Raw genomic sequence first — 26,362 nt, forward strand, 5'->3', positions numbered from 1 at the left:
CTCCTTTTTCCTTTCTCTCTTCTTTCCCCCATTATCTCTCCTCTCCTCTTCTCCCTCGCTGTCTTCCTCCTCCTGTCTCCCATCCTCCTGCTCTCACCTGCTTCTTCTCTGAAACAAATCAACAGCTGTCTCAGCCTCACTCTGAGCAAGTGCACTGGCTATAAAACAAGCCACTGTTCTCTCTGGCTGCAGCCATTTGTCCGGCTGCTAATTCAAAGGTAGACAGCAACTTCCTCAGCAGGCTTTCTGTGGCTGTGTTGTGTTGCTGCTGGTGAACCAAACAGATCTGGCTCTCACAATCCCTCCCTAATCACAAAAAAATGTGCCACAATGTTCAATTCTTGAAATCAGGCAAAAACAAAAACAAACCACTGACGACCACAATCTGTCCTCCAGAAGATAACTGCATTTTCAACAGATCCAGACGACGCTGCCCTGAATGACCGAAGGGTGTCTGCTCTGGCAGAACAGAAGGTTCCATTCAGCGAGGTGCAGCGCTGTGCAAATGTTAGCTCTGCCAAGACAGAAATTAGTATTGCCCTGCAATGCCACTCTTATCTGCCACAGAGGGGACCTGTTAGTGGTGATGTAGCATTAGCAGGTTGTACATAGACCTTGAAGAGATGACAAACCTATAAATAACCCCTTCCTGCGCAGAAAAAAACACCAGCAAACACTGCATTTTAACTATTCCAATTTCAGCAAGCAAGTAATCTAATACAGAGGAGGTTAAACATGACATTTCACGCTACGAGTACTATCATATGTTTGTTCAATTGTTGCCATGGAGAATTGTTTCTATTTCTAAAGGAAAGCATTGCTCTTGTCAGCTGAAAACCTTCATTTTGGGCCATTGTTTTGGATTGTAAACTTGCTTTATCCATACAGGAACAAAACCCAGAGCAGGTTTTTTCTTTGAACACAACATTGCAGGAGGGATCTGACAGATACTAGTGAGGGCTCAAGTGTGCAAGGACAGAGTAGGAGAAGGAGTCAGGGTCAGAGCATCAGCGTCTGCATCTGAGGAGTGATGATGTTGCTGAGGAAAACACATGGGTTTGACTGATCTGGAGCTGCTGTGACCAAATTAGTTACTTTACATCAATCAGGCTCCCATTACTGACTATTTTCCTAAATCCCCTATTAGTTGATGCAAGATCTTAGTCCAATTTTTGTAACAGTAATGCAAACAGCACTTTACTATTGACATAAATGCACTTTTCTCGCTGCTAAACACGACTGCAAATTGGGTGTATGACTGCAAATTGTATGAAACTGTGTCTGAAACGTTTACTTATTTTAGCCTTTTATTATTATTTTTAGCTATGTTAATTTTAATACTTATTTATTCTATCCTTTTGAATGCACTGACGGGAGCTGGGAGAAACAATATTTCGTTTCCTTCTGTGTATGCAAATACTCAGTGAAATGACAATAAAGTAAATCTTGAATCTTGAATATGTACAATACATTGGAAAAATGCTCCATGTACCTTTGATTCTCTTCACTCTCTCTAAGGGCCACAGAACCAAACACTCATCGTATGCAATACACAGCATTGATAAGGAGAGGCTTGAGTAATTCATGTTGGGTCAAAGTGAGCTATGTAAAAAATCCCTAAACTTGCTCTATCTATACAGGAGGACCAAAACCCAGAGCAGGTTTTTCTTTGAACACAACATTGCAGGAGGGATCTGACAGATACTAGTGAGGGCTCAAGTGTGCAAGGACAGAGTAGGAGAAGGAGTCAGAGCATCAGCGTCTGCATCTGAGGAGTGATGTAGTTGCTGAGGAAAACACATGGGTTTGACTGATCTGGAGCTGCTGTGACCAAATGAGTTATTTTACATCAATCAGGCACCCATTTCAGGAGAAAAGCAATTCAAAATCTCATTCAAATTACTACTGACACACCAATTTTCCTAAATCACCTATTAGTAGATGCAAGACCTGGGTCTATATGTACAATACATTGGAAAAATGTTCCATGTACCTTTGATTCTCTTCACTCTCAGGTGCTCTAAGGGTATACAGTACACAGTATTGATAAGGGGAGGCTTGTGTAATTCATGTTGGGTCAAAGTGAGCTATGTAAAAACTCCCAGGGGGTTTTGGATGTGTTTGCATGTTCTGATGTTGTTTCCAATCTTATCTACTTGCAAGTTTAAAAAAAAACTTTTTCCTAAATCACCTGTTAATTGATGCAAGTTCTTAGTCCATATGTACAATACATTGGAGAAATTCTCCATGTACCTTTGATTCTCTTCACTCTCTAAGGGCCACAGAACCAAAGACTCGTCATATGCAACACACAGTATTGATAAGGGGAGGCTTGTGTAATTAATGTTGGGTCAAAGTGAGCTATGTAAAAACTCCCAGAGGGTATTTGGATGTGTTTGCATGTTCGGATTTTGTTATTTACTTGCAAGTTTTGAAAAAAATCATCCAGTTGCATATTAATATTACCTACCAAAGTATTCCTTTTTCATGTGCATCTCTAACTCCTTCTCCAGCTCCAAGGTGAGCGCCTCCAGCCGCCTCTCCGCCTGGCTCGGTCCACTCTCTCGACTGGGGGTCACCTGGTAAGGCAGCTTAAACCTCTGGCTCGAGGAAGCAGATTTTGAGGACATCCCATAACTAAACGATGATGGAGACCCAGCAGTCATCTCCACGGTCTGGGCTGTACACTGCTGCTGCTGCTGGGGCTCCTGCACCACCTGGAGCCCCTGCAGATGGATGCGACTCTGCAGGATCCCATTGGAGTCTCCAAACTCCTGCAGCAGCGTGTCCTCGTGTAAACTGCTGCCCATCAGCATGGACGACCTAGGAGAAGGCAGCTGCAGCTCTGGATAGGTGCTCATAGACCCCCTTGAGCTTCTGGAGCTCCTGGAGCTGTGACTGGAGATGCTGGACCTGGGACTCACAACGCAGTTTGCAGGGGTGGTGGTCCCCCCTCCACCTCCACCTGGTCTTGCACTTGCACTGCTCCCATCCTGGCTGCAGATGCTTGACCTCGGACTCTGCATCTGCTGCAGAGGCGCCGCGCGTAAAATCGCCCCCTCCAGCAGATCATGGTTGTACCTCGATCCGTCCGAGTAGCTGGACCTCGGGCTTGTAGTGAAGGAGTACTGGCTCGCAGTGCTGGACCTGGGGCTCTGGTGCCTCTGGTCGTAGCCCATGCTGATGCCACTGGTGCGGTTGCTGCTGGTGCTGGTGCTGGGTTTGCTGCAGCAGTCGCAGCTGTTGTTGAGGAGGCTGGCTCTGGGGCTGCTGGAGTGTTTACTGGTGTCGCTGGCTGTGCTTGCATAGCTGGATCTGGGACTGAGGACACTAGACTCCACCAGACTAGACCTGGGGCTCGTCGTGTACCTATCCTGACCATGCACCACCATGCTCGACCTCGGACTTGCATGCTTGCTCTGCTCCAGAGAGGATGCCAAGCTGGATCTTGGACTTGTGGTGTTGTTGTACCTGCAGTCGTGGCTGCTGCTGCTGCTGCTGGTGCTGCTGGTGGTGATGCACACACTGTTGCACCTGTTGCCTGGCTGTGCAACCGGCTTGTCGAAGCTGGAGCCGGTGCTATACCTGTGCACCTCCAGAGAGTACCTCCTGCTGTGCCTCTCGGATGCACCAGTGTAGCACGGCAGAGCCACTTCAGATTTGGTGCAGCAGCTTTCTTCATTAGTATTATAAACTGCGTCTTTTTGAGGCGCGCAGAAATCCAGGTTGCAATGCACAGGACGCACCGGAGCCGCGTTGTACACTTTATTCCCAGACGTGAAATTCTCCACAGTGTGATGCTGCTGGTGGAGAAGCAAAGAAGATGAGGTGCCATTCATTGGTTTATTACCACCAGCATGCTCCGGAGCAGAAAAGTCCAAATCTGGGTTAATCACCAAGTCTCTCCTCGTCGACGCGTTGTAGTCTTTATTATAGGCATCATATAAGGAAAGATCCTCCATCAATGTGCTGGTTCGGAGTAGTCCCAGATCTTCCTGGTGGTAGTGCTCCATGTTTTGTGCGAGGAAACAAGTTGTGTGCAGCTCCGTGTGTCTCCAAAACTAGCGAGAAGCACCGCGGAGCACTAATTGCATTTTCACATGGAAATCAAAACACAAAAAAGCCGCACTACATACAGCCAAGTCCGTCGCTCACTTACACCAAAAAAAACCTCCACCGTGTTGCTGCATCGTCTTCTTCTGCTTCTTCTTCTCTCGTCGCCCGAGAAAAAACAAACTCTTTCTCACAGTTTTTCCAGCCGATACGTTTGTCAACTTCAGTTTTTTTGTTAAGTTGAAAGGTCTTTTACAGTCAATGGCGCGCTGCGCGGAGGAATTTCTCCTTGTTGGGTTTTTTCCTCTAGTTTCTCTTACAGGTCGCTACACCAAAAGAAAAATCATCAGATAATCTTATACGGCGTAAATATCCATCCTGTGTAAGTCTGAGCTCAACAAACGTGCTAAAAATGTGAATAAAACACCGTTTTCCGCAGGGGACTCGTTTGCGTAAGAGGAATGCGAGGATGGATACAGGATGCGCTGCGGCCTCTCTGGAATGTGGTTAATGCTGCAGAGAAACAATGATTGCGACCAACTCAGCAAGGGGCTGCTGGGCTCTGAAAAGAGAAGAGTTTAGAGAGAAGGGGACGTCTGCATTCATCCCAGGCAGGCAGACTAAAATACCACACAAAAGCACGCCTCACCTGGTCAGACTCCTTTTACACTGGGAATATAAACTGCAGTTTGGTAATATGGAGGGCAAACCTAAATAAAACTAAAACTAAAAAGTTTATTTACCTTTTCCTAGTCTGATGATATAAAGATAAAGATATTCTCATTGTCGTCCCAATTCAAGTTTAAATGACCCATATTAGGTTAATGTCCAATTATTATAGCTGACTATAGGTTCTTATAGGAAATATAAGTTTGGCAACAAAACAAGTTAATTTGGGTGAATTGATAACATAAATAAATCCATAAATCCACCTTACACTGAGTTTAGAGTTATTCACCATCCTTATGTAAGACTTCCCTCTCTAAAGATATCTTTTTTGTTACAGTTTAGCCAACATTATGGAGGGCAAACCTAAATAAAACTCAAGTTTATTTACCTTTTCTAGTCTGATGATATAAAGATAAAGATATTCTCAGGTCAACTCAAGTTTATATGACCCATATTAGTCTTGAGATAACTTCTGTTATGATTTAACGCTATATAAAAATAAATTTAATTTAATTGAATTGAATTAGGTTAATGTCCAATTATTATAGCTGACTATAGGTTCTTATAGGAATATTATGATCTTGGCAACCAAACATGAGTTAATTTGGGTGAATTGATTGAATAAATTAAAGGATTTATATTAGGCTGCAAATAAATATATATTCTATTATTTTAAGTAGAACTATAAACTGCATGCAAAGTGTACAAGTCAAATGAAACCAAATAAAAAGCTGTGCAAAGAAATGGTTGTTTATGATGACAACAAACGGAGGCCATGGTTAACTTTATATTTATCACTATGAGATTGTGATACATAGATATGCCAGCAGGCCAGAGTAAATATGCTGTAGCCATTATAAACCAGGCTACTAAATCTTTATCCAGGGTCCTCAAATATGAAAATTATTTATCTGTAAATAAATAATAAAATATAAAAAAAAAAAAAACCTTACAATTAAACCTTGAATCCGGGTTAAAAATCAAACAAAACACATTTGCCATGTAAGGATTTATTCATTACAGTTTTCAGAACAGTTCTACAAAAACAGCATTTAAAACATTTTTGTATTAGATTATTATTATAATTATCAATCTTTGATCCCAGAGATTTTCTGTAAAAAAAACAACTGACCGTTGTGAGATAGCATTTGACATATAGTCTCGAACCGAGACAACAACCAGACATTAAGATACAGATATTATTTGATTATATTCACATGTGATGGGTGTAACAGTTTATAAAAAGGTGTTTTCATGTCTGAAGCACCTGCCAATACTGACTGATTTTGTAATAAAATGTGTCCATGGACCAACCCAGTTATGAACCAGTCTTGATACACAGGGCGTATGGCATTTTGAAAAATGTTGCCTTAGCTGCTCATCAACTGCCAACAAATGGCAGAAAAGAGAGAACCACAGCAACAAAGGCAGAGACAAACAGGATGTCGAGTAGCATTCGAGGGAGGAAGGAGCTGTGAGATTTCTTCCCGTGGCCTCTGCTTCTGAACCACTGTACAACCTCATCCAGGTTGTACTCCTGAGGCTCATAACCGAGATCCGCCTGAGCTTTTGCCATGCTGAAGTAATGCGTCACGCCAGTCTTGTACACCTCTGTGCGTGTCAGCAGTGGCTGGAAGTTATAGAAGGGCCCGACGAGGTGGTGAATCATTTCTGTGAGAAAGGCAACGAAGTAGATGAGAGAGACAGGAAGGCGCAGTTTGGGGAAAGGATAGCCCAAGCCCTCTACCAGAGGTCTGAAGAATTCAAAATTATTGACAGGCCTGCCATCTGAGATGAAGTAGGCCTGGCCAGCAGAGCGGTGCCGCTTCTCCGAGGTCAGAGCCTTGGCGGCAAGCTCGTGTGCCGACACTAGGTTGTCCACATGGACAAACTCCACCCGGCTGCTGGGTTCACCATAAACAAACCGGAAGATCCCCTTCTCTATGTAGCCAACTATCCTGGGCAGGTGCCTCTGCTCGCCAGGCCCGTAGATTCCCGCTGGACGCAGTGCACAGCTTCTCAGCACCCCGGAACCGTCCTCCAGTGCTGTGCCGTTAGCTTCGAGCACAGCCATCTCAGCCAGCGACTTGGTTCTGGAGTAGTGGTCGGGGTGAAGATGGAGAGGTAGATAAGGGAGGCTTTCATCCCCGTTCTCTATCACCTGGCCTCCGAACACCACGTTGAAGGTGCTGGTGTAAACCAGCCTGGACACTCCGTGCTCAACGCAAGCCTTCAGGACGTTCTGCGTGCCTTGCACATTCACCGCCTCGATCAGATGCCGGTTCAGCTGCTCCCTGCCAGACATGCCATAGGAGGCGATGTGGAATACACAGTCCACACCAGCGACGGCCTTCTCAACTTGTGCATACTCACGTATATCTCCTTGAAGAAACACAATGTCCTCAGGCACTTCTTGCTTTGGAGGGACTGTGTCAAACAGAACGATCTTGGCTCCTTTTTTATGCAGGGAGCATGCAAGGCTGCAGGGGGAAAACAAGTTATTAAATATGAATTCACCTCTGCATGAAATTCATTACAATCCCTCCATTTTAACTAAATGAAATGCTTTATAAATGCATGTATTTCTACTTTTAAATCTACCACAAGTCTGTGGCAGTCATGGATCCAGTCTAACTGAGATAACTAGTGTGATAACGCCACCTTGTGGTAAAGCAGTGGGACAACCCTGACACCGTTACTGAGGTTTACTGACTGTGAATGTGTGTCGTTACTTCGTTTTCTTGAGTAATAATAAACAATATGAAGTTGTTCTTACCGATAACCGAAATAGCCACATCCACCAGTTATCAAGAACGTGTCTGTACGTGCATTTTCCATCACAGGAGGGTGAATCTGAGTTTATAAAAGAGAGAATTAGGCATAATACAGTTAAACAGTTAATACAGTTACAAAGGAGGACGGTCTGCAGGACACAGTGCACTTTCATAGACTAAGCTACTTTTTTAATTCTGCACACCACCAACAGCTCTACTCTGCACATTTATAGACTGGTTTTTACTGTATTATACCAATAATGTACAGCTTTATTCTGCACTTTAGTCTATTTTTAAAAAACTCTCTACCTCAGTTCTCATCCCACATTATATTCCATATTTGACATTTCTTAATCCCCTGGTCTCTACTGTATATCTCCTGTATTTTATTATGCAGCACTATATCACTTTTTGCACTATATTCACTTTTTTTTTTTTTTTTTTTTTTTTTAAAAGGTCTGTATCACAGTTGTTACCCTGCACTATATTCATTTTTAACAGTCTCTTCTGCACTATATTCACTTTTTTAATAGTCCTGTATCTCAGTTGTTACTCTGCACTATATTCACTTTTTTTAATAGTAAGTATCACAGTTGTTACCCTGCACTATATTCAGTTTTAACAGTTTTCTTCATCTCCTTGTATTTCTATATCTGGTATTTTTTTTTTTGTACTTTGTACTACTAACTTTTTTACTACCTTTTTACTAACATGTTTTGCACTATGGAACTATGATGCTGGAAACTTGAATTTCCCTCGGGATTCATAAAGTTACTATCTATCTATCTATCTATCTATTAAAATGTCAATAACTTTTGAAAAGTAGGCTAAACGTAAAGGCATCCTCATGAATGTCAAAATTATACAGTCACAACCCCCCCAAAAAAAACAAAATAAGCTGCTAAATTGAAGTTACTTAACCTGTAGTATGTAGTTTTCAATTAAATTAAATTAAATTAAATTTGCTTTATTGGCATGACTGTCAGGTGAACAATACTGCCAAAGCGTCAATTCAATAATAAATAAAAATGAAAAAAGAACAAAATAAAAACAAAAACATATATATACACATATATACAATTCATTAGGCAAATTACAATATATAGATATTTAAAAAGAACATGCATGAAAATGGGAGAAAACAATAAAGAAGTAATTCATGTTTGTTGTGTCAATAAAACAAACAAACAAATAAAAAACTATTAATAACAATATATTGCAATATCAAAGGATAAATGTAAAAAAAAACAATGAAGTAGAGGATTAAATAAAAGGCAGAGTGTGAATTACATCTATTATGTGTTGTGGTTGTCTCTTAGGCTGTGACATGCACTCTGCCTTTTATTTACTCCCCTACTTCATGGTTTGTTTGTTTTTTGTTTTGTTTACTTCTACCTTTTATGTAATAAGCTGCAGCCTCCCTACCACACTTACTTTCCCAGTAAGGGGTTATATTCACAATGCCATGCCTCAAACTATGCTGCAGAAGTAGTGTTAGTGTGCTGTGAACATGCACAGACAGTAGTTAAGATAAAACTATAACTATATATATATATTATAAGCTCTCGTATGATAGCTATTCACTGTCGGTACCAACCTCAACATGAACTGGGCAGAAAACGAGGGAATATCCGCTGAATTTCACTCAATCAATGCAAACACTCTACCATAAAAGCACCGTCGAGAAAACACAGGCGTGCATTCACGTGCACTTCCTTGGTACGTGCTGTACGTGATTTTTGTTACGTAATTTACGTCGATGACGCTCTGCAATTGGATGCGTCAAGCTGCGTCAGTTACGTACAGAGAGGCAGAATAACACCGGAAGTAAGGCGACGTCATCTTCAATTATGTGATAAACTGATTAGCAGCTGATTTTTATTTCATTTATTTTATTTTAAATAGAGTTTATTTCTGAATTTTGTTAATACAACTCTGACAATCCACTGCACAAACATGTTTGGACTGACATGACAATAACCCGAGGGCACTCCAAAAAAAAACAAGTGTACAAACAAATATATAAATAAATAAATAAATAAGTACACACAAATATACAAATAAAATAAAATATTCATAGTAAACATAAATATAAATAAATAAATAAATGCACACAACTATACAAATAAAATAAAATATTCATAGTAAAAAAACATATAAATAAATAAATAAGTGCACACAAATATACAAATAAAATAAAATATTCATAGTAAAAATAAATAAAAAAAATAAATAAAAAAAATAGATAGATAAATAGATAAATAAAATATAAAATTTATTTTCTTTTTTTTTTCTACAAAATAAATGAGCTGTGTAAAGTGTTGGTTGATAGTGCCTCTAGTGGTGGTATGTGATGGAAAATAAATGCAACAAGGAACCATTCAACTCGGGACAACTACGCCACGTTTTACATGTTTTAGTCCAAAACTGCAACAACAACTCTCAGCTGAAAGTCACAGTTAAGGTAAGAGTGTTTTTTTTAAGGCTCATTCAACATAAAATCTGTGAATTAAGGGGTGAGGTAAGTTTAGTAGGCTATTAGTTAAAGTAGTGTTCATTTACACCTCATTTAGCTTGCAGCTCTTGGAACAGTTTGCACTTCCTTGACATTTTGTTTTTACTCTAATACTCTTTTTATACATGTGTTACACCCAGCACAAGAGCATAAGGATGACAATCAAGGAGGTAACGTTAAAGAGTAGAAACTTTTATTACAGGAATTTATTTAGCTTTACAATTCATATTCTCCCACCTCAACCGACTCACTGTTTACTCCCCAGCTATACTAACAGGGTAGTAGTGACTGAGTCCCACATCAGTACACACTGCAACCAATACGTTTTGCGAGCTATAAGTGAATTAACAAATCCCAAAGTCACACAGGATTAATTTCACTGCAAACAATAACAATATTGTCAACATTATGATCAGCATTGATTCATGGAGAGACATGGAGATATTGTGGTTTTAGCTGACCTGGTCGCCTCACTGTTTTGACGGATGCTCGCTTACATTCACGTAGCGCATGCACACGGGCGAGCACGGGCAACAGGACACTGACTTTCGTTGACTTAACTGCCACAGGTGTCGCTGTTACAACCAATTTCTGATTCTTACAAACAGTCCCTTTAAAAATATTAAAACCACTTTATTACCAAACATTAAAATACATAGGCTACCGATTAAACCTGCAGTAGGCAGAAAGTTGTGGGCCTCATTGGGCTGACTGAATTTCTCCTTCTAAACTTTTCTGACACTGCCGACTTAAGAGTGAGGAATTAGCTTCATTGAATTATGGTTCTTCTCAGCAGGTTTGATTGCCCAATTAGCATAAGCAATAGGCCTGAGCTTCCCTCCATGTTCCTGGGAAAGCACTGGCTGCCTCCAGACCTGCATGGCTTGCATCTATCTCCAAAACAAATGGCCTCTAGAAATCTGCATAGGCCAACACTGGTGCAGAGACGAGTGCGTTCTTTACCTGGCCAAACTTCTCTTCGCACTCTTCGGTCCAGGCTGAGGCCAGTGGCGTCCTGGGGGTCTTACCCTTTTACCTGGACTCAGTTGTGCCACCACCTGGTGCAAAGGAGCAGCCATCTTTGCAAATCCTGCTATGAAGCGTCTATAATAACTGGCAAACGCTATAAAGGCTCAGAGCTCAGCCAGGTTATGGGGGGTCCTCCACTCTCGCACCACCACTACGTTGTCTGGGTCTGTTGCAACTCCTTCAGTTGACACTACATGGCTCAGATATTTCACCTGTCAATGAAAGAAATGTCACTTCAAACATTTGACCTTGAGTTTGTCCAGATGCTGCTGAATAGAGGAAGAGAACACAATAACATCATCAAGGTACAGTAAGACAGATTGATAACGGCAGTCTCCAAACATGTGCTCCAGAAGGCGCTGAAAAGTACTAGAAGCGTTGCACAGTCCAAATAGCATCCTATTGAACTCAAATAGTCCAAACGGAGTACAGAACGCCGGCACGTACAATTAACATAAATTGAAAGTTAAGTCACGGGCTTCTGGGTGACATGCACTTGACCAGGCATAGCTTGGCAGCGTTCCCCTTATTTTAATTACTTTATGATTTAGAGATCCATTCATCCATCCTTTATCTGTAACCGCTTATCGCCAGACTATCACAGAGAGACAGACAACCATTCACGCTCACATTCACACCGCCGGGCAATTTAGAGTCAACAATTAACCTCACCTACATGTCTTTGGACCTTGTAGACAAGGCTAAAGTTTACATAAGTAGGCTGGATCAGTTATTTCAGTTCATTTTAAAACTATGAACAGAACATAGATTGGAGAGGAGTTTGGAATAATATAACTTAGGTTTTATTTATCACCAAGAAAACATTGCCAACTTGAAATGACCCCAATCCCTGTATGTTTATTATGTTCACAAAATGAAATCGGAACATACACATGTTGTGGGAATACCTTCTGGCTACAATTAGCAAGAGCCTTGTCAAATTAATAGATATAAGTTTACCCTGTTTTCCAAACATTATTTTGAGAAATGACAGGTGAAACTTTGAGTCAACAATTAAATAGTCCCATAGTGAAGTAACTGTGGAGCAACACATACAGTATAGCACTGATTAACACAAGGCCCATGGTGAATCATCTACTTCCCCAAACACATGTGACTAGATAAACTTAATTCCTGTTCACCATTCTGACTGAGCGCACAATCAATCTATATGGAAGGTAAGGTTAAACACTTTTGCTCCATATTTTCTGTTGCAGGACACTGTTTCACTGACTATATGAACTCAAATCCTGTTCCCCAGAAAGAAAGACCTGAGTTGCACTTTGTTTGTGGCCCTTATAGAAATACTGCCTCCTCAGGAGAAACCATTCTGACTGCTCGCAAAATCAATCTACATGGAAGGTAAGTTTAAACACTTTTGCTGCATATTTTCTGTTGCAGAACGTCAGTCTTAAATGTTATATACGTACAATTTGATTTTTCATACATCTGATTATGACAGTTTTTTAATAATTGAAAACATGCATAACCTTCTACTTGACTTGCACCAGCTTTGTCCACATCAGACTTGATCAACACAAACTAAAAGTCCCTTATTCATTATTAAAACCTCTCAATCATGAAGGACATGAAACCTTGAGACAATTGAGAGGAATTTGCTAAACTGAGTGAAACTGTGTAACAGGTAGATTGGTCCTATAAACTCATGTAATGTCCTGTATTTTTAAAGGCAAGATGAATTTGGAGGAATACTTCAAACGAATTGGTGTCCATGGCTCTTTTGATAAACTGGATCTTGCAACACTGAAGTTGATCCACAAACAGCACGTCATGTCAATTCCTTTTGAAAACCTCAGCATTCACTGTGGTGAGAGGATCACCATGGATCTTGATGTAATTTTCAACAAGATGGTGAGGAGCAGCCGTGGAGGTTGGTGCCTTGAGAACAACTTCCTGTTTGGCTGGGTGCTGAGAGAAATGGGCTACGACACTACGACGTTGGGCTCCAGAGTTTTCAACAGTATCCTCAATGATTTTGGCCCCTCGGAATCTCATCTCATCAACATGGTCGTCATTGAAGGAAAGGCTTACATAGCAGATGTCAGCTTTGGGGTGTCTTCCCAAGTGTGGGAGCCCATGGAGCTCGTCTCTGGAAAGGACCAACCTCAGGCAGCGGCTGTCTTTCGCCTCATAGACAACGGGGACAAGTGGGTGCTGGAGAAAACTGGTAGAAAGCCAAAGATCCTCAATCCAGAGTTTGCCAACTCAAGTCTGGTGAACAGGAAGGAAACAAATCAGATCTACTGCTTCACCTTGGTGCCTCGTGAGGCCGATCATTTCTTTGAGACAAACCACAACCTCCAGACAGATCCTACTTCACTGTTCACCAACAAGTCCATCTGCTCTTTGCAAACACCAACAGGGTGCAGAGCTCTTATTGGCTGGACCTACAGTGAGGTCACCTACAAACCTGAGGAAGGTGTTGATGTGTTTGACATGAGAAACATAACAGATGATGAGATAGAGCAAATTCTACATGAAAAGTTCAATATGAAGCTGCAGAACAAACTGCAGCCTGTAAACAACAAATCATGGTACACACTCTGAAATCCTCATATTCTGTTTTAAAATTTTCCTAAAATTATGTCTCAACCTGTTTTGATTTCACGACCCACCAGGGGCCTGTACTACGAAGCAGGAATTGGCGTTGGCGAGGTAACTTCAGGGTTATCCCTGGGTTTTCCGTCCTACGAAGGTGGTTCACTTCTTACAGGGTAGATCGCCATGGTAACTTATGCTGAACAGCTAACCTGCTCAGAGCAGGTTATGTTCCAGATAAGAGATCAACTTGTATAAAAGCACCGCCTACTGACCAATCAGAGCTTGGTGCGCAGATCGTATGATAATATTACACACAAAATAAAGAAGTTACAGTCATAATCCATACTTAAAACAACACAATTTAAACTGACAAATGCAGGAAGAACAGCTGGATTTATGCTGTGGGTGCTTACCACTTTGAATTATATTTTTTATATTTATTTTTTTAACTTGCTCTTGAGTCCATTTCAAACACGCCACATTTTTGTTAGTGGGCATAATGAAGTGTAATCCATTCATCCATTACATTTCTAAAAGCTATTCATATCTAGACGACCATATCTGACTTTTGAGTATTTTGTTAAATTTATAAGTCTCTTCACACATCGGGAGTTTTTTCTTTTGCCAGCTGTCCTTCCTGCATTTGGCAGCTTCAACTGTGTTAATTTTAGTCTGGATTGTGTGTTTAACTTCTTCGTATTTGTCTAATATAGTTTGCTCTTCCTTTGTAAAATGTGCCGCTCTGCCTGTCTGTCTGCAAGTCTGTAGACGTGTCCATGATTGTGATTGGTCATATGCTAAAAACACCGCCCCGTTCATGCGAAGGCGTTCGCAGCCAGATGGAGAAACCCTGGGTTGATTTACCGAGTTGATAACCACCGTCGTAGGACCGTTTAGTGGAATCTTGTTTGTTAGGGTTAGTTAAGCCAGATAACGAGAAGATAACCTTGGTATGTTGAACTCGCTTCGTAGTTCAGGCCTCAGGTAGAGCAGCTTGTTGGAGAATTGTCTATTTGAAACACAAACAATGCTTTTAATTCATTTTTTTGTACAATGTGCAATAGTATTCGGGCTGAGAGAAGTAAAAACAGATGCCATGTTTTGGATTTATGCTTTTGGTATGTGTGTAATAGCAAAGTGTCTTGAGTTAATGTGAGGTGCTGACATGCCGTTCTTAAGGAAGGTATAACGAACCAAAGAAATGTTATTTTCAATCCAACAAAATCTACATGAAAGCAATGCTGTGTGCCATTATTATATGTTTTATATGCCAACGTGATCTGCTAAGCTTCAAGTTATATATTATTATGTTATATGATTATTCTGATATGAGTGATATGATTATATATAGGTTACTCTGTACTCGCTCATATATCATCACCATGCTTAAATATTATGCTCATACATATATTTTTCTTCTGAAACATGGCTGAGCTTGTGATTTTGTTTGAAGGCTGGAAGAGGGGTTGTTTGTTTGGGGTTGTTGTTGTAGGAGTATTATCATGTCACAAAGGCAATTCTTTGCAGAGACCATCAAGTGTTAGATAGAATAACCTAAACTGTGTTGTTCATCTGACTACATCTGTAGACCTTGTGCTGACAACTGCTGTGTGTGTCTCATTAAAATTATTAAAATGAACTTTACTTTTTGGCTCTCATCTTTTTACCAGCTCACAGGCAGGTTAATCATTGAATGTGGCCACATGCAGCCAAACCCCCACTCTGTTCATTGGGCTCCAACAACTTCTCTTTTGCCATCTTAAGAGGCCCTCTCACTTCATGCACATACACACGTTCAAATGGGTTGAACCCAGTCAATTCAATGACAGAATCCCAGATGGCAAATAACCAGAACTGCATGTCTACATCCCAGTCTCCTCACAATGTGAGCTTTAATCTTTGTCTTGAGAGTCTGATGGTAAAGGGCTTAATGGTACCTTGAGACAGAGGATGGTAGGTGGAGGACATCTGTTTGATCTCTAGTTCATGCATAACTTCCTGGAACAATCCTAATGTAAAATTAGATCCAGGGTCATACTGAATCTCAGATTCAACTCCAGAAAAGAGCTGGATCAGAGCCTCTGCTATTACCTCAGCCTTAATATTCCTGAAGGGTAAAGCTTCAGGGAGTCTAGTGGTCATGTGTATAAAAAAATGACGAATGATTCATTGGAGGCAATGCCACACGAATAATGCAAATCATTGCCATATATTCTGGTCCTGCCCTGTTTTGATCACTCATTAGAAGAGTACAGAAGTATTCAGGACCTCAATCCCTTTTACATTGGACGTTCTATCATGATGTAATATCTTACCTGTGACGAGCTGAAGATAGAAACCTTACACATTAACACATAGCTGCTCAGGTTGGATTTAGTTAATTTGACCCTGAAGACAAGACTTTATAAACACAATTTACATAATTTATGGATATTACCATTCCTCACTGTTGTTACATAGTTCTGTTTGGTAACAACTATGGATGTTTACATAATATGGACTATTAGGAAGGAATTTAATACCAAATTTTGCCTGCGAGCCGGCAACAACAGTGGCATGTTTTTGAGTTGTCTGTCCATGCGTCCGTTCATATACGTCCACTTGGACACAAGGATGAACGATTAATTATGGTATATTAACAACATGACTGTTTGGCGTAGGCATACAACCGCGAGGCATTGTACCATTCAAAGTATAGAAATGTCAGGTGAGACTTTGAGTCAACACTCATCTACTTACCCATAGTTCTGTTTGGTAACAACTATGGATGCTTACGAAATATGGCCAATTTCAAATTTGAGAAATGACAGGTGAGACTTTAAGTCGACATTAAACAGTCCCATAGTAAGTAACTGATTAATACAAGGTCCATGTAAATCATCTACTTACCCAAACACTGTGACAATAAATTTAACTCCTGTTCACCAGAAAGAAAGACCTGAGTTGCACTTTGTTTGTGGCTCTTATAGACACACTGCCTCCTCAGGAGACACCATTCTGACTGAGTGCACAATCAATCTACATGGAAGGTAAGTTTAAACACTTTTGCTGCATACTTTATGTTGCAGAATGTCAGTCTTAAACATTATATACGTACAATTTGACTTTTCATACATCTGATTATGAAAAATTTTAATAATTGAAAACATGCAAAAAAATGTCATACATCTGATTTGACTGATATGCACTGAGTGCACCAGCTTTGTCCACGCCAGACTTGATCAACACAAACTAAAAGTCCCTAATTCATTATTAAAACCTCTCAATCATGAAGCACGTGAAGCTTTGAGACAATTGAGATGAATTTGCTAAACAAAGTGAAACTGTGTAACAGGTAGATTGGTCCTATAAACTCATGTAATGTCCTGTATTTTACAGGCAAGATGAATTTGGAGGAATACTTCAAACGAATTGGTGTCCATGGCTCTTTTGATAAACTGGATATAGCAACACTGAAGTTGATCCACAAACAGCACGTCATGTCAATTCCTTTTGAGGACCTCAGCATTCACTGTGGTGAGAAGATCATCATGGATCTTGAGGTCATTTTCAACAAGATGGTGAGGAGCAGCCGTGGAGGTTGGTGCTTTGAGGGCAACTTCCTGTTTGGCTGGGTGCTGAGAGAAATGGGCTACGACACTACGACGTTGGGCTGCAGAATTTTCAACAGTCCCGTCGATGAGTTTCGTCCCTTTGAATCTCATCTCATTAACAAAGTCGTCATTGAAGGAAAGGCTTATATAGCAGATGTCAGCTATGGGATGTCTTTCCAAGCGTGGGAGCCCCTTGAGCTTGTCTCTGGAAAGGACCAACCTCAGGCAGCAGGTGTCTTTCGCCTCACAGACAATGGGGACTACTGGGTGCTGCAGAAAACTGGTAGAAAGCCAGAGATCCTCAATCCAGAGTTTGCCAACTCAAGTCTGGTGAACAGGAAGGAAACAGACCAGTTGTTCTGCTTCAACTTGGTGCCTCGTGAGGTCGATCATTTCTTTGAGATAAACCACAAACTCCAGACAGATCCTACTTCCCGGTACATCAACAAGTCCATCTGCTCTTTGCAAACACCAACAGGGTTCAGAGCTCTTATTGGCTGGACCTACAGTGAGATCACCTTTAAACCTGAGGAAGGTGTTGATGTCTTTGACTTGAGAATCATAACAGATGATGAGATAGAGCAAATTCTACATGAAAAGTTCAATATAAAGCTGAAGAACAAACTGCAGCCTGCAAACAAAAAAATATGGTACACATTCTGAAATCCTACACACGATCTGTCTTGACATTTTCCGGAAATTATGTCTCAACCTGTTTTGATTTCATGACCGACCAGGTAGAGCAGCTTGTTGAAGAATTGACTATTTGAAACACAAACAATGCTTTGAATTAATTTTTTTGTACAATGAAAATTGTGCAATTGTATTCGGGCTGAGAGAAGTAAAAATGGATGCCATGTTTTGGATTTATGCTTTTGGTATGTGTGTAATAGCAAAGTGTCTTGAGTTAATGTGAGGTGCTGACATGCCGTTCTTAAGGAAGGTATAACTGGTCTGGGTATCATCGGATATTCCGTTTTTCCTTTGGAATTCAGAAAGGAAAAAACGTTTTTTTATTTTTTCGTTTTAAACCAAAAACCAGAAAACGGCCGTTTTCTCGTTTTTCGTTTCTGAATCAAAAAATGAAAAACGAACCCAAACCGGGCCGTTTTTTTGTTTTTGCGAATTCCTTTTCTCATTATTCGTTTTGAATTGAAGAACGGAAGTCACGTGGGTTTTTCGTTTTTTCGTTTTAAACCACAAACGAAAAACGGAATCACGTGGTGCTCTGTTTGTTTTTTGTTTCCAAACGAAAAACGAAAAAAACAAATTAAAAAAACGATCCGATTTAGTTTCTTCAAGTTTCTTTCTGTCATTTTCTCTTCTGAATCGAGGAGCGGAGAACGGCAGTCACGTGACCAGGAAGTGAAGGCAAACATGTCAAAATAAAAGCCAAGAAGATAGTGTGGTCATTCTATAAAAGTGTAACATTATTTAAGCACAGGATCAAAGTAACAGTAGAAGATAAATAGGCTAAATAAATACATACATTGATATTTTTTTGTTTTGTTCTTTTCATTAACACATGAATGTCTTTTATCCAAAAAGTGTGTGATAAATTACAGGGAGGGTCTCTACAGATGTTACACAACAGGGAGGGTCTCTACAGATGTTATACAGAACTCTCACATAATTGACACTTTTCTCTCTCACACCCTTACTATGGGCTGTTTCTTTATGTCGGCAGGTGAGAAGCACTATGTGGCTAATCCTTTCAACACACCTGACACTTCCACCTGATCCCCTGCACTCCATTAGGAAGACTGTAGCCGAGTAGTTCTACATCATGATAATGATGATTTTTCAACCAGCGATTATGACATTAATGCCAGCTAGACAGAATAAAGCTCTGTCTGTCATGACAATACTGTACTGGACTGAAGGCCACTCCATCACTCTAGATACTGTAGATTTAACAGATACCTGCTGTCTTCAGACGGCTGTAAAGAGTCACCCGAGTAAAGGAAAGGCTTTCAGTACAGTTCTACTGTCATGACAGACAGAGCTTTATTCTGTCTAGCTGGCATTAATGTCATAACCACTGGTTGAAAAATCAGCCTTATCATGATGTCGAACAAATTAACTAAATTACATATTATACCAAATAGACTAGAAATTATTGAAAAGCCTCATTAACCACCAAACAAAATACAGAAAGTTAGTGATTTCAGTTTTTTAGTGAACTGTTGGATTTATTATGTACAAAAGTGCTTACAATGACCTGAAATAACCTGCTTATAAGGGAAGCTGAAAACTGTTGTATTGTTTCATGATTGCTCAATAACTGTCTCTCAATTATTAGCTTCTAAGGGCATAACTCAGGGTGAATGAATGAAGGACTTGGGGCTGTTCAGTTGTTGTTGCACTGTTTTGTTCCTTGAGGAGGTGATTCGGTGACTGTAGATTTCTATATAGTCACATTGTAATAATCTCCAGCTGCATTTGGAGAGGCTTTGAACTACTCAAGGGCGAGGACAGGGGGGAGGCACACGGGACTGCATGTTCTGTTCTTTTCACAAGGTCACGGGAGGATGGAGTCAGAAGAAGAAACAAAAAAGAAGATATGCAGCAAAAACATCACGTGCCATAAGCTCATGACTATTGATATTGTGTAAACCATAAAAACGCTGGATCAGGGATAGCTCGGGGTTCAGACTTCGCGAACTGACCCATGCATTGTATGTTGTCAGGGACACGTTGATTGGATCCAGAATTCTGTAAACTCTGTTATCTTACTTATGCAACATTAATTGTTCGGAATAAATTGTATTATTATGCTTTAACCCGTCTGTTTGGAAAATCTCTTTGTCACACAAGATTAACCAACACGTAACTGTGCCCTGACCTCTTGGAGGTAGAGGGCCGGTTCCTTCAGAACTCAGGCTGATTAATCCTCATATTGGACTATGATGTCTGAAGGTTGGCAAACATGCTGATCAACCATACTTCTCTATCATTGACCAGGATTATTGACTTGACTTTTCATCTATAAATGCGTCAAAATTTAAAATTTGACTGAAAAGAAAATCCTTGGGGATTGAGGAGTGGTGACCTCTGACCCCTACGGTGGGTAACGTCACAGAAGGCCCACTCATAAAATGCACTGACTTCACTGGTACCGAATCTCCCTCCAAACTAAATTGTAAAGCTGACGGCCCCTCAATATGAACTGATCAATACAATCAAACTTTATTGTCCACCAGGGTGGATTTTTCTCTTCGGCTCACAAAACACAGAAAACAACAGACAGCAGTTAGTAAAAAACAGAGACAGGTTATGTTACACATTAAAAACAGTTCATGTCAGTGTCTGTGGCTCAGATCTGCTCAGTCACTGTGTTGAGTTAAGAGTATTGATGGCATTTGGGATGAAAGACTTTTTAAACACATTTTTAGTGTCCAGAGGGGCTCTATAGCGCCTCCCGACTGGCTGCAGAGAGGATGGGAGCTATCTGCCAGGATGCTCCTCGCTTTCTTCCTCGTCCTTTCTGTAAAAAGTTGAGTCAAGGGCTTTTGTGGTTTACCACCTATTTTGCCTACCATTGACACAATCCTAGACAGTTTATTCTTCTATCTACAGTGTAGGTGACCGTACCAGGCAGGAAGGTTAAAGGTTAAAATCCTCTCAACAATAGTTTTGTACACTAATTCTAAAATCTGCTGGCTGACACCGAGGCCACTAAGTTTCCTTAGAAGATAAAGTCGCTGTGAGCATCTCTTGAAGATATACTCTGTATTTTCAGAGAAGCTCACCTGGGTGTCCAGGACTGTACCGAGGTATTTAAAGTGTCCCACAGTTTCAACATGTTGGCCATCAAGTGAAACTGGCTCTGTGATCAAATGTTGTTTTGTGCAGCACATGATTAATTCTTTCTTCTCAGCCACATTGATTTCTAGCTGGCTAGTGTGACACCGTGTTTGAAGGGCTGTAGTGTGGGCCAGATAGGCAGCTTCACCTAGTGGGCCTGTTTCCTGTAAAAGGCCAACTAAGGCCATGTCATCCACATACTTAAACAGTCTAAAATGTTTCTCATTGGTCATAAATTCATTAGTAAAAAGAGAGAATAGCACAGAGGAAAGAACACAGCCTTGTGGGCAGCCTGTCTGACATGTTCTCCCTGACACAGACCCTCTGATCCACACAACTAACCCTGTGTTGATGTTGAGATCAAGGAGCCTTTTCAGGAGAATATGCGTCTTCATTGAGTTAAAAGCTGAGCTAAAATCCACAAATAAAGCTCTGGCATAACCTTTAGGATGCATAAGGTGTTTTGTAGACGGTGTTAAGCAGTCAGCACAGCGTCGTCTGGGACTCTGTCGCTCTTATTTAAGCGAACTGGAGCAGATCTAGCTTAGTAGCCACTGTGCTGGTCAGGTGGCTGGCAAGAACTCGTTCCATGGTTTTACACAATATGGAGGTTATTGCGATGGGCCAAAGATCATTTGGCTTACTTGCGCCTGGGTTTTTTAGCACAGGCCTAATTATTGTGAATTTCCATGATTTTGGCACAGTGTAGGTGTCTAGGATATATAATTAATTAGGCTTTTTTAGGTACAGTATGTATTTATTTAGCCTATTTATCTTCTACTGTTACCTCGATCATGTGCTTAAATAATGTTACACTTTTATAGAATGACCACACTATCTTCTTGGCTTTTATTTTGACATGTTTGCCTTCACTTCCTGGTCACGTGACTGCCGTTCTCCGCTCCTCGATTCAGAAGAGAAAATGACAGAAAGAAACTTGAAGAAACTAAATCGGATCGTTTTTTTAATTTGTTTTTTTCGTTTTTCGTTTGGAAACAAAAAACAAACAGAGCACCACGTGATTCCGTTTTTCGTTTGTGGTTTAAAACGAAAAAACGAAAAACCCACGTGACTTCCGTTCTTCAATTCAAAACGAATAATGAGAAAAGGAATTCGCAAAAACAAACAAACGGCCCGGTTTGGGTTCGTTTTTCATTTTTTGATTCAGAAACGAAAAAATAAAAAAACGTTTTTTCCTTTCTGAATTCCAAAGGAAAAACGGATTATCCGATGATACCCAGACTAGCTATGGGATGTCTTGGCAAGTGTGGGAGCCCCTGGAGCTCGTCTCTGGAAAGTCTCTGGAAAGTCTGGTGAACAGGAAGGAAACAAAACAGATGTTCTGCTTCAACTTGGTGCCTCGTGAGGCCGATCATTTCTTTGAGACAAACCACAAACTCCAGACAGATCCTACTTCACTGTTCACCAACAAGTCCATCTGCTCTTTGCAAACACCAACAGGGTTCAGAGCTCTTATTGGCTGGACCTACAGTGAGATCACCTTTAAACCTGAGGAAGGTGTTGATGTCTTTGACTTGAGAATCATAACAGATGATGAGATAGAGCAAATTCTACATGAAAAGTTCAATATAAAGCTGAAGAACAAACTGCAGCCTGCAAACAAAAAAATATGGTACACATTCTGAAATCCTACACGATCTGTCTTGACATTTTCCGGAAATTATGTCTCAACCTGTTTTGATTTCATGACCGACCAGGTAGAGCAGCTTGTTGAAGAATTGACTATTTGAAACACAAACAATGCTTTGAATTAATTTTTTTGTACAATGAAAATTGTGCAATAGTATTCGGGCTGAGAGAAGTAAAAATGGATGCCATGTTTTGGATTTATGCTTTTGGTATGTGTGTAATAGCAAAGTGTCTTGAGTTAATGTGAGGTGCTGACATGCCGTTCTTAAGGAAGGTATAACGAACCAAAGAAATGTTATTTTCAATCCAACAAAATCTACATTAAAGCAATGCTGTGTGCCATTATTATATGTTTTATATGCCAACGTGATCTGCTAAGCTTCAAGTTATATATTATCATGTTATATGATTATTCTGATATGAGTGATATGATTATATATAGGTTATGCTTGGATGTCCCAACTTAGTCTCATCTGTACTCTGTGTAATCGCTCATATATCATCACCATGCTTAAATATTATGCTCATACATATATTTTTCTTCTGAAACACGGCTGAGCTTATGATTTTGTTTGAAGGCTGGAAGAGGGGTTGGTTGTTTGTTTGGGGTTGTTGTTGTAGGAGTATTATCATGTCACAAAGGCAATTCTTTGCAGAGACCATCAAGTGTTAGATAGAATAACCCAAACTGTGTTGTTCATCTGACTACATCTGTAGACCTTGTGCTGACAACTGCTGTGTGTGTCTCATTAAAATTATTAAAATGAACTTTACTTTTTGGCTCTCATCTTTTTACCAGCTCACAGGCAGGTTTCATCTTTGAATGTGGCCACATGCAGCCAAACCCCCACTCTGTTCATTGGGCTACAACAACTTCTCTTTTGCCATCTTAAGAGGCCCTCTCACTTCATGCACATACACACGTTCAAATAGGTTGAACCCAGTCGATTCAATGACAGAATCCCAGATGGCAAATAACCAGAACTGCATGTCTACATCCCAGTCTCCTCACAATGTGGGCTTTAATCTTTGTCTTGAGAGTCTGATGGTAAAGGGCTTAATGGTACCTTGAGACAGGATGGTAGGTGGAGGACATCTGTTTGATCTCTAGTTCATGCATAACTTCCTGGAACAATCCTAATGTAAAATTAGATCCAGGGTCATACTGAATCTCAGATTCAACTCCAGAAAAGAGCTGGATCAGGGCCTCTGCTATTACCTCAGCCTTAATATTCCTGAAGGGTAAAGCTTCAGGGAGTCTAGTGGTCATGTGTATAAAAAAATGACGAATGATTCATTGGAGGCAATGCCACACGAATAATGCAAATCATTGCCATATATTCTGGTCCTGCCCTGTTTTGATCACTCATTAGAAGAGTACAGAAGTATTCAGGACCTCAATCCCTTTTACATTGGACGTTCTATCATGATGTAATATCTTACCTGTGACGAGCTGAAGATAGAAACCTTACACATTAACACATAGCTGCTCAGGTTGGATTTAGTTAATTTGACCCTGAAGACAAGACTTTATAAACACAATTTACATAATTTATGGATATTACCATTCCTCACTGTTGTTACATAGTTCTGTTTGGTAACAACTATGGATGTTTACATAATATGGACTATTAGGAAGGAATTTAATACCAAATTTTGCCTGCGAGCCGGCAACAACAGTGGCATGTTTTTGAGTTGTCTGTCCATGCGTCCGTTCATATACGTCCACTTGGACACAAGGATGAACGATTAATTATGGTATATTAACAACATGACTGTTTGGCGTAGGCATACAACCGCGAGGCATTGTACCATTCAAAGTATAGAAATGTCAGGTGAGACTTTGAGTCAACACTCATCTACTTACCCATAGTTCTGTTTGGTAACAACTATGGATGCTTACGAAATATGGCCAATTTCAAATTTGAGAAATGACAGGTGAGACTTTAAGTCGACATTAAACAGTCCCATAGTAAGTAACTGATTAATACAAGGTCCATGTAAATCATCTACTTACCCAAACACTGTGACAATAAATTTAACTCCTGTTCACCAGAAAGAAAGACCTGAGTTGCACTTTGTTTGTGGCTCTTATAGACACACTGCCTCCTCAGGAGACACCATTCTGACTGAGTGCACAATCAATCTACATGGAAGGTAAGTTTAAACACTTTTGCTGCATACTTTATGTTGCAGAATGTCAGTCTTAAACATTATATACGTACAATTTGACTTTTCATACATCTGATTATGAAAAATTTTAATAATTGAAAACATGCAAAAAAATGTCATACATCTGATTTGACTGATATGCACTGAGTGCACCAGCTTTGTCCACGCCAGACTTGATCAACACAAACTAAAAGTCCCTAATTCATTATTAAAACCTCTCAATCATGAAGCACGTGAAGCTTTGAGACAATTGAGATGAATTTGCTAAACAAAGTGAAACTGTGTAACAGGTAGATTGGTCCTATAAACTCATGTAATGTCCTGTATTTTACAGGCAAGATGAATTTGGAGGAATACTTCAAACGAATTGGTGTCCATGGCTCTTTTGATAAACTGGATATAGCAACACTGAAGTTGATCCACAAACAGCACGTCATGTCAATTCCTTTTGAGGACCTCAGCATTCACTGTGGTGAGAAGATCATCATGGATCTTGAGGTCATTTTCAACAAGATGGTGAGGAGCAGCCGTGGAGGTTGGTGCTTTGAGGGCAACTTCCTGTTTGGCTGGGTGCTGAGAGAAATGGGCTACGACACTACGACGTTGGGCTGCAGAATTTTCAACAGTCCCGTCGATGAGTTTCGTCCCTTTGAATCTCATCTCATTAACAAAGTCGTCATTGAAGGAAAGGCTTATATAGCAGATGTCAGCTATGGGATGTCTTTCCAAGCGTGGGAGCCCCTTGAGCTTGTCTCTGGAAAGGACCAACCTCAGGCAGCAGGTGTCTTTCGCCTCACAGACAATGGGGACTACTGGGTGCTGCAGAAAACTGGTAGAAAGCCAGAGATCCTCAATCCAGAGTTTGCCAACTCAAGTCTGGTGAACAGGAAGGAAACAGACCAGTTGTTCTGCTTCAACTTGGTGCCTCGTGAGGTCGATCATTTCTTTGAGATAAACCACAAACTCCAGACAGATCCTACTTCCCGGTACATCAACAAGTCCATCTGCTCTTTGCAAACACCAACAGGGTTCAGAGCTCTTATTGGCTGGACCTACAGTGAGATCACCTTTAAACCTGAGGAAGGTGTTGATGTCTTTGACTTGAGAATCATAACAGATGATGAGATAGAGCAAATTCTACATGAAAAGTTCAATATAAAGCTGAAGAACAAACTGCAGCCTGCAAACAAAAAAATATGGTACACATTCTGAAATCCTACACACGATCTGTCTTGACATTTTCCGGAAATTATGTCTCAACCTGTTTTGATTTCATGACCGACCAGGTAGAGCAGCTTGTTGAAGAATTGACTATTTGAAACACAAACAATGCTTTGAATTAATTTTTTTGTACAATGAAAATTGTGCAATTGTATTCGGGCTGAGAGAAGTAAAAATGGATGCCATGTTTTGGATTTATGCTTTTGGTATGTGTGTAATAGCAAAGTGTCTTGAGTTAATGTGAGGTGCTGACATGCCGTTCTTAAGGAAGGTATAACTGGTCTGGGTATCATCGGATATTCCGTTTTTCCTTTGGA

At 40.4% G+C, this 26,362-nt stretch overlaps 5 protein-coding genes across 10 annotated transcripts in view; 3 read left to right on the forward strand and 2 right to left on the reverse strand.

Moving 5' to 3' along the window:
• Positions 1-4,287, reverse strand: part of wtip (WT1 interacting protein) — a 30,797-nt gene extending 26,510 nt beyond the window's left edge. The window contains exon 1 of the mRNA XM_074609783.1: positions 2,471-4,287. Coding sequence (XP_074465884.1) covers positions 2,471-4,013 — 1,543 coding nt within the window. The 5' untranslated portion in view covers positions 4,014-4,287. The remainder of the gene's footprint in view (positions 1-2,470) is intronic.
• Positions 4,288-5,716: 1,429 nt separating this feature from the next.
• On the reverse strand, positions 5,717-9,488 carry sdr42e1 (short chain dehydrogenase/reductase family 42E, member 1). Of its 2 annotated transcripts, none has more exons than XM_074609808.1 (3): positions 8,057-9,488; positions 7,499-7,912; positions 5,717-7,202 (listed from the first exon to the last, which is right to left on the reverse strand). In XM_074609808.1, exons 2-3 carry the CDS (start codon positions 7,558-7,560, stop codon positions 6,104-6,106), a joined length of 1,161 nt encoding a protein of 386 aa, XP_074465909.1. In that variant the 5' UTR covers positions 7,561-7,912; positions 8,057-9,488; the 3' UTR covers positions 5,717-6,103. The 2 variants fall into 2 exon arrangements, with proteins under 2 accessions (XP_074465909.1, XP_074465899.1); XM_074609798.1 differs by having other exon boundaries at positions 7,499-7,575; positions 9,094-9,252.
• Positions 9,489-9,825: 337 nt separating this feature from the next.
• On the forward strand, positions 9,826-14,142 carry LOC141752052 (arylamine N-acetyltransferase, pineal gland isozyme NAT-10-like). 5 transcript variants are annotated; one of them, XM_074609821.1, is made up of 3 exons: positions 9,826-9,960; positions 12,258-12,402; positions 12,731-14,142. In XM_074609821.1, the coding sequence occupies exons 2-3, from the start codon at positions 12,396-12,398 to the stop codon at positions 13,606-13,608; spliced, it is 885 nt and encodes a 294-aa protein (XP_074465922.1). In that variant the 5' UTR covers positions 9,826-9,960; positions 12,258-12,395; the 3' UTR covers positions 13,609-14,142. The 5 variants fall into 5 exon arrangements, with proteins under 5 accessions (XP_074465922.1, XP_074465934.1, XP_074465953.1 ...); XM_074609833.1 differs by having other exon boundaries at positions 9,834-9,960; positions 12,343-12,402; XM_074609852.1 differs by lacking the exon at positions 9,826-9,960 and adding an exon at positions 9,978-11,345 and having other exon boundaries at positions 12,343-12,402.
• A 2,186-nt stretch (positions 14,143-16,328) lies between these two features.
• Positions 16,329-17,882, forward strand: LOC141752068 (arylamine N-acetyltransferase, pineal gland isozyme NAT-10-like). The gene is made up of 2 exons (XM_074609870.1): positions 16,329-16,635; positions 16,986-17,882. The coding sequence occupies exon 2, from the start codon at positions 16,986-16,988 to the stop codon at positions 17,856-17,858; it is 873 nt and encodes a 290-aa protein (XP_074465971.1). The 5' UTR covers positions 16,329-16,635; the 3' UTR covers positions 17,859-17,882.
• Positions 17,883-24,504: 6,622 nt separating this feature from the next.
• Positions 24,505-26,051, forward strand: LOC141752137 (arylamine N-acetyltransferase, pineal gland isozyme NAT-10-like). The gene is made up of 2 exons (XM_074609875.1): positions 24,505-24,813; positions 25,164-26,051. Exon 2 carries the CDS (start codon positions 25,164-25,166, stop codon positions 26,034-26,036), a length of 873 nt encoding a protein of 290 aa, XP_074465976.1. The 5' UTR covers positions 24,505-24,813; the 3' UTR covers positions 26,037-26,051.
• Positions 26,052-26,362: the final 311 nt, after the last annotated feature.

This window comes from Sebastes fasciatus, chromosome 2, assembly GCF_043250625.1.
Source record: "Sebastes fasciatus isolate fSebFas1 chromosome 2, fSebFas1.pri, whole genome shotgun sequence".
Taxonomy (NCBI): domain Eukaryota; kingdom Metazoa; phylum Chordata; class Actinopteri; order Perciformes; family Sebastidae; genus Sebastes; species Sebastes fasciatus.